The sequence below is a fragment of the Orcinus orca genome, chromosome 10, assembly GCF_937001465.1.
Source record: "Orcinus orca chromosome 10, mOrcOrc1.1, whole genome shotgun sequence".
Lineage (NCBI taxonomy): Eukaryota > Metazoa > Chordata > Mammalia > Artiodactyla > Delphinidae > Orcinus > Orcinus orca.
In genome coordinates this window covers 64,712,267-64,725,405 of record NC_064568.1, presented here as the reverse complement: position 1 = coordinate 64,725,405, position 13,139 = coordinate 64,712,267, and the positions used below count along the sequence as shown (strand labels likewise).

The 13,139-nt window shown below is 38.5% G+C and overlaps 1 protein-coding gene across 15 annotated transcripts in view; it reads left to right on the top strand.

Annotated features, from left to right (window-relative positions):
- The window catches only part of MLIP (muscular LMNA interacting protein), a 293,648-nt gene that overhangs the window by 143,257 nt on the left and 137,252 nt on the right, over positions 1–13,139 (top strand). For 13 of the 15 annotated variants that reach the window (XM_049716228.1, XM_049716234.1, XM_049716239.1 and 10 more), the window contains one exon: positions 8,097–9,581. The exons of 1 other annotated variant lie outside the window; for it this stretch is intronic. In XM_049716228.1, the coding sequence (XP_049572185.1) occupies positions 8,097–9,581 (1,485 nt within the window). Of the gene's footprint in view, positions 1–8,021; positions 9,582–13,139 lie in introns of all 15 variants that reach the window. One more of the 15 variants, XM_049716241.1, reaches the window with a different exon arrangement.

The following is a 13,139-nucleotide window of genomic DNA, read 5'->3' as shown; positions in this document are numbered from 1 at the left end:
CCTACGTTGTCACCGTCCATGGTGAGTGACACTGGACACACCAAGGAGAGTTCCTCTGACTCAGTGGGGGACCCTGGCTCTGCTCTGATGCTGGCAGAATCCCTGTGATGCCTCGCTGGTCGTTGGTTGCTTCTTCTGATTGAGATCAATTGTACCAATAGCCCGAGGGGCAGAGGAAGTGCATTTATGGAAAATCAAGTTGCTTTGACAATTTCAGCAGAAGGGTGAGGAAGACTTTTAAAAGGAGGGACTCCCGACTTTTGGTATCAGAACTCAAATATTTGTCTTGCTGATGAGGAAAAGACAGACCTGTGGATCTAAGAGCCATCAGTCTCTCCACCCTCATGCCCAGAGTCTGGAGCAGAATAAGAGGGGCCAACTGTGGAGGGAGGTGATGATGCCACTGTGGAGGGAGGTGTCAGGATGTGACACCACACCCTCCTCTCTGGCTTTCTGTTCCTACACCCATTTGACACTTTATTTCCTCATTCCTGCATGAAGGTAACATGCCAGACATTAGACACTAGGAGAGTAAACTTTAAAAGAACTTAGTACCTGCCTTCAAGGAGCTTGGAAAACAATTGCACCTGAAAATGATGCCAATGAAAGGTGACAGGTTCAAGGAACAGTGGGGCGTCTAGAGGGAGGACACCTAGATCATCCTGGATCACCAGGAAGGGTTCACATTGTCTGAGCTGAAATGTGAAAGATGAGTAAAAGTGCTCTTGGCTGACGAACAGGGCCCAGGCATTCCAGACAGTGAGGACAGCCAGGGAAGTACTGACACACAAGAAGAGGGTGGAAAAGAGGAGTATGATAAGGGCTCATCAAATATACTAGGAAATACACTAGGAGAGAGAGATGATATAGAGGCCACAGATAAAACAGTTTTGAAAAGGAGGAAGAGATTGCAAGTCAGATTCTGTAGAGAAATCAGAAGAGATAAGGGATTCAAGTGCCTGAGGGGCTTAGGAAAAAATAAACCATTGTAGATATTGGTGATAACAGTTTCTGCAGAAGAGCTGGGGGTAAAATCTGTTAAGAAGTCAGGGGAAGTATATTACTTTTCTATTGCTGCATAACAGATTACCATATATTTAGTGGCTTAAAAAAAACACCTATTTATTTTCTCCAGGGTTTTTTAGATCAGAGGCCTGGGCACAGCTGAGCTGGGTCTCACAAGTTTGAAATCAAGATGTCAAGTTCATCTCACCTGGAAACTCTCCTAAGGGAAGGGTCTGCCTCTAAGTTCCCCCATGTTATTGGCAGAATTCATTTCCTCGAGGCTGTAGAATTCATGGCAGCTTGCTTCTTAAAGCTGCTACCTTGATCTCCAGCTTTCTGACCCTCTTTTAAAGGGCTCATTTTATTAGTGTTGCCAAGTCTGAGCTCGTACTGTTCACTGCATGTCAGGCTAATAAATTGAGAGATGAGTTGTTGGGGCCAGGAATAGTGACTTTATTTGGAAAGCTAGCAGACCAAGAAGATGGCAGACTAGTGCCCCAAGGAACCAGCTTCCCTGAGTTGGAATTCAGTCTTCTTTTATCTAAAAAGGGGAGGTGGTTTAGTTAGTTGTTGCAAACTTCTTGGTGTTGGAATCCTTTGTTTTTGCAGCTGTCCACATAGGTCTGTAGGTCTGGTCACAATGTTCCTATAAACCTTCAAGACGGATGTTACTCTGTTCTGCAACTTTTTATCTCTATATGAATGGAAAAGTGTTACACCTTTAAAGGTTAGAGCCTTGAGAATGCGCTATCCTGCATATTTCAGGCTATAGGCAACATTCTTAACTTGTAGCTAAAGCAATAGATACACAGGTTAAAGTAAAAGAAACACATCCAATATGGAGTCAGATTTGTTCTTCCCTATTGCATTAGGGCATGCCTACTCAGGAGGATCTCTTATTTGATTAAGTTAAAGTCACCTGATTAGGAACCTTAAATATATTTGCAAAATCCCTTCACCTTTCCCAGGTTCTATTAGCTAGAATCAAGTCACAGTCTCCATCTACATTTAAGAGGAGGGGATTAAGGCAGTCTGTGTGGGGGCGGCTGTTTGAGAAGTCATTTTAGGGTGTGTTGGCCAGAATAAGTAAGTAAATCAACACAGTGATGGTAGGGAAAGGTGTGACTGAGAAGAAATCTACATAGACCTGTAACTAGGGCATTTACAGGCACCACAGATCTTGGTGCATGTGTGTGCATGTGTTTTTATCAGTTAGATTTTGTTGCTTAACAAACAGTACCAAAATTGTGTTTTCAAACAGCAACCATCTATTTAGCTCAAAAATCTGCAGGTCAACAATTTGGCTGTGTTCAGCTGCGTGGTTCTGCAGCTCTGGGTCAGGCTTGGCTGATCTTTGCTGTGGTTCACTTACGGGTCTGCAATTGGCTGCTGGGTCAGCTGCTGGCTGGTTAGCTGTCTGGTGGTTGGTTAGCTGAGATGTGGTCTGGCATCTTCCAGTGGACTAGCCTGGGCTCATTTACATTGTGGTGATGCTCTGCACTCAGCAAGCCAGTAAGCCCCAATGCACAAGTGCTTTTCAAGCCACTGTGTCTTGTATCACATTTGCTAACATCCCACTGGTCAAAACAAGTCATATGGCTAGGTGAGGTTAAAGGGTGAATGAGGAAAAGGACTTTGCCTTTCTTATGAAAAGAGTAGAAAAATGTGGACATTTTTACAGTCTACTACATGATAGTTATTATTATCTTTTTAATGATGGGAAGTATTCTGCTTTATGTTAGGATGAGAGAACCAGTAAAAAAGAAAAAGGATGAATACATAGCATACAGGGGATAGTTAATGAAATGGGATCCCTGAGAAGACAAGAGCTGCTGGGATTCAGAGTACAGAGGGAAATTTACTCTTAAAAAGGGAAAAGACATTATTTTTCTTTAGAATGAAGGAAAGGGGATAAGAATAGGTCTAGAAAAAATTTAATTTTCCCAGTAATCATAATTTTCCTTGGAGAAAAGGAATCTCAGTTATCTGTTGGACACAGTGAGGGAGGTTCTGGGAAAAGGGTTAGTGAGTGCTAACTTTGTGGAAGGCTGTTGTTTAGAACAGGAGAAGAAGCTGAGGTCAAAATATAAGAAAAGAAAAAAAAAAATCCCAAACGACCCAGAAAAAAGCTGAGTGGTACACAGCGCAGCTGAGACTATAGACCTTAAATTTATGATGACACCAATTTACAGTGCCTTACCCAGCCCATGTGTGAATTAGAAAAAGGTACCCCCTCTGCTTAGTGTAGGAAAGTTCAGCCCCACTCTCAGCTGGTGCCCTTGTACAGGACAAGTTCTTAAATCAAGTGCAGTGGCCCTGGGTTCCGTTATATTTTTAAAATAACAGCTTTAAGTAGACTAGGTCTAGGAGCATAATTGATTTAAGAATAATGATTTGCCAAGTGGATTAGCAAAAGAACAAGATGGCTAGAGTGTTGACAATATTGGCAAGAAGGTTGAGATTAAATAAGTATTTCTAAAACCTAAAATGCAAAATAGCAGGGGATGAGGGAGATGAGACTGCCTAGGAGGAGAGGGGCTCTGTTGTGGAGGAACAATCTTGAGTTCTTGGTAGATGTGGGAAAGTATTGGTGACATCTTGAGCATCGGTGTGTTTTGATTAGATTTTTTTTTTTTTTTTTCCGTATGTGGGCCTCTTACTCCTGTGGCCTCTCCCGTTGTGGAGCACAGGCTCCGGACAGGCAGGTTCAGTGGCCATGGCTCACGGGCCCAGCCGCTCCGTGGCATGTGGGATCCTCCCGGACCGGGGCACGAACCCGTGTCCCCTGCATCGGCAGGCGGACTCTCAACCACTGCGCCACCAGGGAAGCCCTGATTAGGTTTTTAACAGGTCAGTCTGAAGATAGGTGCAATTGGGTGCAACTAGAAATAGGAATACCAAAAAGATGACTTAAATTGTTCAGGTAAGAAAGGCTGAGAATCTGCTCAGTCACATTGCAAGTGTCCATCAGTGAGAAGAGGACAGATCAGCAGGTTTGTTTAGGAGGCCAAGGAGCTATAATGTAATGATTGCATGCAAGGACAAAGGAGAATCAGGAGTTTCTGCCTTGCAGAAACTGTACAGATTCGGGAGAAAGATCACAACTATATGGACCAACATGGTTTAAATCTTGGGAACTATTCAGACCATCAGGCAGCAGATCAGACATTTTCGTTTTTATTCAGATGTTTTGGAATCTCATGGACACATTAGGAAAAACTGAATATACACAGAAGCAGTTAATTTTATTTATTTATTATTGAACTATAATTTATTTACAATGTTGTGTTAATTTCTACTTTTCAGCAAAGTGATTGTTACACATATATATACATTCTTTTTTTTTTATATTCTTTTCCATATGGTTTACCATAGGATACTGAATATATTTCCCTGTGCTATACAGTGGGACCTTATTGTTTATCCATTCTCTCTATATATAATAGTTTGCATCTGCTAATCCCAACCTCCCAGTCCATCCCTCCCCCAACACCCTCCCTTAGCAACTGCAAGTCTGTTCTGTATCTCTGTGAGTCTGTTTCTGTTTCATAGATAAGTTCATTTGTGTCATATTTTAGATTCCACATATAAGTGAAATCATATGGTATTTGTCTTTCTCTTTCTGACTTACTTCACTGAGTATGATAATCTCTAGTTATATCCATGTTGCACAAATGCCATTATTTCATTCTTTTTTATGGCTGAGTAGTATTCCTTTGTATATAATACCACATCTTCTTTATCCATTCCTCTGTCTATGGACATTTAGGTTGCTTCCATGTGTTGGCTACTGTGAATAGTGCTGAGAAGCAGTTAATTTGAGATTGACTAAAGTGACAAGGCAGCTATACTACAGAGACTGGTTGTTAAAATAACTGATAGCCTCTATTATGCAGGATCCAATATGGATTTAGGATTAAGACCATCCACTTGATGAGAGCAGAATATTGTAAGCATCCTCTGTTACAGAGATTACTGTGAATGTATTCAGAGCTCAGGATAGTTTTTCTAGGAGAAGAGAGTTTTGAAAATGATTTTGGAGGAGGTATGTGGTAAGGGGGCTCAAGGAATCAGAAGAGGGCTGGGGATTGGAGAACATAGTCAGCGGTGATTTTAGAGAGGTGCCTGAAGCGAAGACATCAACAAATATCAGGTTAGAAATAAATGGTGGAGAAGACAGAGAACAGGTTTGAGAGAGAAGGAATTAGAGAACCTAGAGAACAGAACTGGGGTTATTAATGGGAGAGGATGAAAAGATTGATATAATTTGTAGGCATCATCAGAGAAGTTTATTATCATCAGTAAGGGATTTACAGGAAAGAGCTAAAATAAAGGGCCTATTTCGAGCTACTTGACTGAACATTTGACAGGTATCCATCCTTTCTTCCCGCATAAAATTATTCATGTCTTTACTCGCTCTTTTTTTAAAGTTATTAATAAGAGGAGCTCAGGAAAATGAATCTTTTTCATTAAAAAATGCATTCCCCTCTCCTGGAAATTTTATAAAAATATGGTGCCACATTTTTATATTAGTATAAATTAGGATAACATCAAATCAGAAAAAAACATATTGCAAATGCTTATTAATACATCAAATAGGAAAATATAATAAAAAACATTCTTAGATTTTTCAGAATCTTTCCCTTTGAACTTTTCTTAGAAGTTCTTCAATGATAAGCTATTAGAAAGTACAGTAAAATTAAGAGTTACTTATATTAGGTAAGATATGACTTCATGTAATAGAATGTTTGGTAATTAGAAGCCATAGTCTTGGGGAAATTAGAGGCAACAGTCTTTTCCTCTGATGAGACCCTCAAAATCACAGTCCTGAGATTTTAACATGATAATTTGGTAGATAATCAGGATGAATTAATGAGTTTGTTATATAAACTGAAGTTATTTGGAAACATGACAGAAAAGGTAATGGAATTTTTGTGGCTGTTATTAATTTACAATTTTTTTATAACAAAAGCTATGGCATAGCATGCAAAGAGACTGTACATAGCCTCGAAATTTCTTCATTCTTTCCATGAGGACAGAACAATCACAGGAAACAATTAGAGAAGACCTTTCACTTATGGCTAAACACATGAGTTGGTTTTACAAATACTGGATAAGTGAATTGTTTTTAAGCAAAACTTATGTGAAGGAATTGTTAAGCTTTCTTTTTCAATTTGATTGAATTCTGTTTGATTTTCAATTATTGATGATTTTCAGATATTCTGGGTTGCATGCCAAAAGTATTCAAAAATAATTTATGTGACAAGAATTCTGTGTTGCAAATACACAAATGAATTTGCATATAAATAGAGAAGAATATTTTCGGTACATTTGCTCAGAAACTTAGAAGTTTGGGGTGAGTTGTTTGAATTTATCAGTTTTAAATATTTTTAGAACTCAAAACTCTATGATATGAAAATCTTTGCATTAGGTCTGATGGACACCTTCTTAACATGTTATAGAGCAAAATCAAGAAATATCTTTTACTGAGTTTATAAATGAAGCTTTTGCTAAGTTTAATTATTATGGTCGTACACTTTTCTGCTATGTAATGCAATGTATATAATATTATACAACTTAATATATAACTTAATAAATTAAGTATATAACTTAATAAATACAAATTAATATTTTGAATAACAGATATTCCCTAAATTCTGTATTAGGTACAAATATTTTCTTTTCTCTTATGGATCAATAGACTCAAATCAATAATTTTAAAGGGAAACCTCTGTTTAAAAGATTTGGCTTTAGAATCATTTATAATTTCAGTATTTGTCTTAAAGTACTGGATAATTTTAAAAATAGGGCAAGAAGAGAGCTACTCAGTTATTTTACAGGCTCTCCCTAGCTTCTCTTGAAAGTGATACAATATTTCTTTATTTTCTTTTTATTTGATGTGGGATTGGTGGCTTGCATTGTTTCAGGCAGATTAGATGAACCTATTTGCAGGGCACCTATAGAGACATAGACGTAGAGAACAGACATGTGGACACAGTGGGGGAAGGGGAGGGTGGGATGAATTGGGAGATTAGGTTTGACATAAATACACTACCATGTGTAAAATAGATAGCTAGTGGGAAACTGCTCTATAGCACGGGGAGCTCAGCTCGGTGCTCTGTGATGACCTAGATGGGTGGGATGGAGGCAGGGGTGGGAAGGAGGTCCAAGAAGGAGGGGATATAGGTATGCATATAGCCGATTCACTTCATTTTACAGCAGAAACTAACACAACATTGTAAAGCAATTATACTCCAATTAAAAAAAAAAAAAGATAATGTACTCTGGCTTCTTTCCATATGAAAGAGTATCTATTCATTCCTTCCAACATAACTCACATCATTTATTAACTGTTCATTCTGACAAGTAATTAGGGAAAATATTTTTCATAAGCTAAAACTCCCTCTCTGTTTCAGCCTTGGCTTTCAGTCTCTCAGTTTGTTACAGTTATGTTGATGTTAAGCACTGCATCTTTTGAATTCTGGGCATTATTTTCAGGTTTACAATATGTAGGAGTAGTCCAAGTTTTTAGAATTTTTAACGTTCAAAGTGAGGTAAAGTTTTTAAGGATTGTAGTCATTATTATTATATTATGGTTTATATTCTTGCAATGGAAGAAGACCTATTTCCTTTTCCAAAGTGCATTTTGAAATTTATATTGACGGTGATTTAAATCTTTTCAAATCACACAATTCCAAAAGAAGATAACTCTTTTAGATTTTTGTCAATGAATTATCTTCCAAAGGGAGACATGCAAATACAATTTTATATTGATGTTCATTCTGGAGAATAAATGAGATATAGTATCTAAGAGTTCACCGTTTATTTATATTTTATTTCAAATTCAAAGCAATGCCTCATTAGCAAAACAGAATTTCTGCCATTTTCTCAGAGGTTTAAGGGCCTCTTTTTGTGTAAACTAATAAGACTGTTTGCATAAATGCACAAGTGACAAGAATGTTTTGACAGTTTCACAAATGATGTCCTATGACCCTGTCTATTTCTCTTTCCTCTAGTTAACTTCTCCCACTGCCTCTGAGCAGCTTGCCTATAAACCACCTGCTTTCTCCTTTGTTTCTCCAACTAATCAGAAAACACCACCTGTCCCAGTCGACCTAGCCGGAGCCTCTGTCCTGGAGGAGTTCCACCCGAGGAGGCTGGATGTCAGTGGGGCCCTGGTGGAAGAAACAGCCATGTACTTTCAAACTTCCGCTCACTCTGCACCATTTTTTGCACCGAAGGGCACGTCCTCGACGTCACAGTTCCCCCATCCCGCTCAATTATCAGGTTCTCACTCATCCAGTCCAAGTGCAGTCCAGCAAAAACCTGGCCTGACGTCTGAAGTCCTCAAGAAGACTGTCACCTCGCATGTCCTTAGTCCCAGAGAAAGTCCGAGAACCTCTTCTCCTTCGCTGCCCTCCGGTGCTTCTCTGAAGTCGAATTCAGCCTCCTACATCCCGGTCCGCATCGTCACGCACTCACTCTCTCCGAGTCCCAAACCCTTCCCCTCCCCTTTCCACGGCTCTTCTTCCACTGTCTGTAGCGAAGTGTCATCCAGCGGGAACTTCTCAACGTCAGGGGTGAAATCCCCAGTGCCCTCCCGGCTTTCCCTCCTCACTGCCATCCTCAAGTCCAACCCTTCTCACCAAAGACCCCTTTCCCCGGCATCCTGTCCCACCTTCTCTCTCAACTCCCTGGCTTCTTCCAGCCTCACACTCGATCAAAAAATTAAACAAACCTCTCCTACGCCTAAAAAATCCCTCTCAAGTTGCTCCCTGCGAGCGGCGTCTCCAGAGCAAAGGGAAAACCAGGTTTCTGATCTCAGCCAGCAATCCTTTCCCTTCCCTTTTTCCACTAAAGCTGCTCCCCTTCCTCTGGCATCCTCCCTTTCTCCCCCGAAACAGGGCAGTAGCAGCCTTGCTTCTTTGAATGTAGAGAAAACGCCATCCCCCACTTCTTTAAAGAGCAGCCCAATGATTTCCCAGCTGCAAACCAGTACCTCCAGTTCTACAGGTCTGCCTCCTGTCCCTCCAAGCTTTTCTCCTTTGTTTTCCAAGGGCAGACAGGATGCTGACCTCAGGGGCCCAGGAAAGCCCAGGGATATTTCCCCACATCCTTCTACGTTAGCCTCGTCGGCATCGTCTTCGGTGTCTCCTCCCACTAACCCAAAAGCCAGGCTCCCCTCTCCAGAGAAATGCTACCATCCTTCCCCAGCTCTTTCAAACCTGATAAACAGATCCAAGAGAGCATCAGCACCTCTCTCTGGCCCGGGGCAGACGCCTTTAGCTCCTCCCCCACACCCTGTCTCCAGCGCTGGCTCTGCCTCTCTTCCCCAACTGGGGTGCTCCGCTCTCCCTCGTGCTAATCCGCCCACCGAGGTGCACCACCTCAGTCCCTCAGCGCTGCACCCAAATCTTACCCTGCCTTCAAGACTTGGGAAATCCGAAAGCTCCATATCTGACCACAGGTCATCTGTTTCATCCCCATCACCTCCCATCTCTCTAACAAGAACCAACGAGCTGATTTCACCTTGTGCATTGTCCATGTCAACAGGCCCTGAAAATAAGAAACACAAGGTATTTTTTTTTTTTTTTTGCACGTTGCATGGTGCATGTTTCTTTTGAAATACGGAATCATTTTTTTTTCAGGGGAAAAATCATCAATTATGATATTCTTTCTGTTCCTACAAGGAGATAGTGCAAGGGGATCTAAGATTTGGTATATTTGAATGTGTAGATGAATTATAAATGGTCTAAAATTGTGTATGTTTCTGAAAGCCTCTTTGATGTTGCAAATCCTCTTATGATAACCTTTTATATCTGTGGCTCCAAGGGCATTTTTTTCCAGGCATAATATGAGTTATATTATTGATCCCGAAGATGGAATTTAGAGCAGTTAGATGGAATTTGGGAATATGATACATTTCTGATTCTTTAATAACATGGACCCTATTATCCATCAAAATATCCTGTACTGATAAAATCGTAGACAGGATTACTGTAAAATGGACTATTATCATATATCAAGCCCCATATAACTGCCCAGACAATCTGACAACTTTCTATTTCCTTTACTGGCATTTATTTATTAGTAGTAATTTTCTTCCCCTTCCACCATGATGATTTCTTTATTGCTCTCCATACACCTCAAGCTAAATCAATATGGATTTAGCTATATATATGTTGGGCAAAGAGAATAGAAATTTCCTTTGTATGTGAAAATTATTTGATTTATTATGAACACTGAATACTTAATGATTATAAAATACAGAAAGGATGGACAGGCTGGGTAGAGGGAAGTAAAGTTAAGAGAGGAGAAGTATTGACTTTTAAATGCTCTGAAGCGACCCATTGAGGAAGGATGTGAAATCAGCATTTACTTTAATATGAGAAGGGAAACATTTGAAGGAGTTACCCATAGCATTCATTGTTCCTTTTTCCTGGAGGAAGGCAACTCTGCCCTAGAGTGTAGCAGCTTCCCAACTGTTCTCATGTAATTTAAGATATGGAGTTTAGACACTTAGGATTCAGTCAGTATTCTATAAATGAAATAAAATTATGAAAGTGTCTGTATTAGGAGGGGGTTTGGATTTTCAGTTCAGTGCATTGAATTAACACCATTTTAGAGTGTCCAAGTTGGTTCCATGGAGATTGTATTCAACTCTGTCACTGTTGGGATGATGAACTTACCATGGAAAAGATGAAACAGCCCACATGATGCTGTTAATATGTTACAGTACAATTCAACTTACAAAGCATGCATTAGACATCTACTGTATGCCCACCACCATACTAGCTTTTTTGTGGATGTGTTTTATTTTTAAGGAAAATAATCCTTTATCTTAAAAATATATTTTATTCAGCAAAACAACATATACATATATATAATGTGGAGAAGCTATAGAGAGTTATTAAATCTACAGTAAAGCTAGAAAACAAGGATAAGGCAATATTAATATAACGTAATACAGATTGTGTATAAGAGTTCACTGAATTCAGTATAAGAGAAATATTATTATGGGATATGTTTAGTAAGGGAAGTTATCATAAATGTCAGGCCTGTCGGAAATGTTTAGGATTTAGCTTAATGAAGAGGAAAGCAGGTGGCATTTCAGAAATGGTAAACAACTCCACCAAATATACAGAAGATGATCCCAGAGGAGTATATGTGGACATGTAAGAAGATTGGCCTTATCATCGAATAGTGATGATAGTAATGATAATTACAGTAACAGATATCAAATACTTTCTGTGAGTCAAGGACTATCCTAGTAGTTAAGCAAAGTAGTTAAAATTTAATTAACAGGGACCGTGTTAGTTAATTTTGTCATGACCATATGAGATTGGTAATATTATTTTCTTCATTCTGTATACCAAGAAACTGTAGTTCAGTGAATAACTTGCCCAGGTTACATTTCTTATACTGGCAGAGCTGACATTTATATTAATTGAAATCTACTGATTCCTGAAGCCATGTTCTTTATTACTGAGATTTATTGCTACAAAGCAATAACTCATATTAATTATCATTTTAGCCTTATTTATTAATTCTTATGAAGGAATGAAATGATGATTAGAATTATCAATTTGTATAATATTTGAATCACTTTAAAATGTATTTTTCAAGATTATTAAGTCCTTGTATTTTAAACTTCAAAGCAAATGGGATGGAGGAAATCTAACTTTCTCTCTAACTCTAAGTTTGAAAATATGATTTATTTGAGGTGAAATGACCTGGTGATTATCTTTTCAATACATATGTGTGATTATGGTATTCATTTGTAATGTATTGAAAAAAAACCCCTGGTGATCTAAACATTACTTTTTCCTGAATTTATTGGCAATTGTCTCTTAAACCATACTGCCTTACACTTATTCTTTACCTCTATGAAAAGTAGTGTTACTCCACAGGTTTCTTAGAGGGTTTCTGTTTGTGGTTCACTCTGTTTTGTTCATGTTTTGTCCCATTTTTGGAGAGTTGGAAAAGAGTGAGCCCAGAGCGGCTTCTGATGAAGTCCTTTTTTGCCCTAAAATCAAGTTTTTTGAAGACCTGTTCCTCCCCAGCTCATTTACTGCCCCCAATATTGAAGAATTTTCAGTGTTAGCTTTATTTTTTCTGCTTATTTTCTTTATATCCAAGTTAATAAAGTTCAACTTGTAGAAATGCTTCTTAAATTTGATGAACATGTATGAAAATATGGAGAATGATTATAACTAATCCATTTTTATCTGTTCCTTTGAACAGAAAAAATGTTTCTTATAATGGGTAAAATTTATAATAACTTTTGCAAAATTGGTTTCTCTCGAGACATATTTATCATATATATATCATATTTGTCATATTTATTTCCTCCTTGCTTCTTGCTGTTATCTCTGTAGGTAAAAAATCAGTATGTGTATATATATATATATATATATATATATAAAACTATTCTTTGCAAGAATTGTATCTTGAGTGTAAAAAGTTCAGTAAAATGGACACTGTTGGATACTGGAAGAGATAAATCTTATCGCAGTTTCTTTTGATGTTTGACTCGTTTTGTTTAAATTGCTAAGATTACTTTATAGATTGATAGGAGGAAATAGACAAAAGCTTTGGGATATCAAAGAATTTATATGCTTTTAGGGACTGTTTCTTGTCTGGCTCGTTCCACTGTGGTGCTAATCTGAGCACAGGACCCTCTTTGAAGTCAAAGAGTTTCAGATTTAGATCAGCTTCACTCAGTGCCAGATCCTGAAAGGAAAGAGGTCCTAGAATACAGATAGCCATCAAATTAAAACATCAATGCTTGAAAGATATTAGTTCCAAGTCTGGCCTTACTGTCCTTTGATATGAAAATGAACTGGAACAGCTAGCTTAGGCTGAGCTAAATTCAGGTATAAGGTATGTTTGATGTTTCTTTCTCATAGATAGAATCTTAAAGTTCTGAATCTGCTTTTATTAGTATAACGGCTATATTTTGATTTCAGATATGGTTGAAAAATATTATTTCACATTAGAATCATGGTCCTAGACAGGATGGGTGTCTCCCTGAATGTTGCTCCCATGGCTCTTTGATCAATGTGTATATTGTCTGAGACACTTTTTCCCCTTGGGAAAACATGAATATCAGAAAATTAATCTATGGAGTTGTA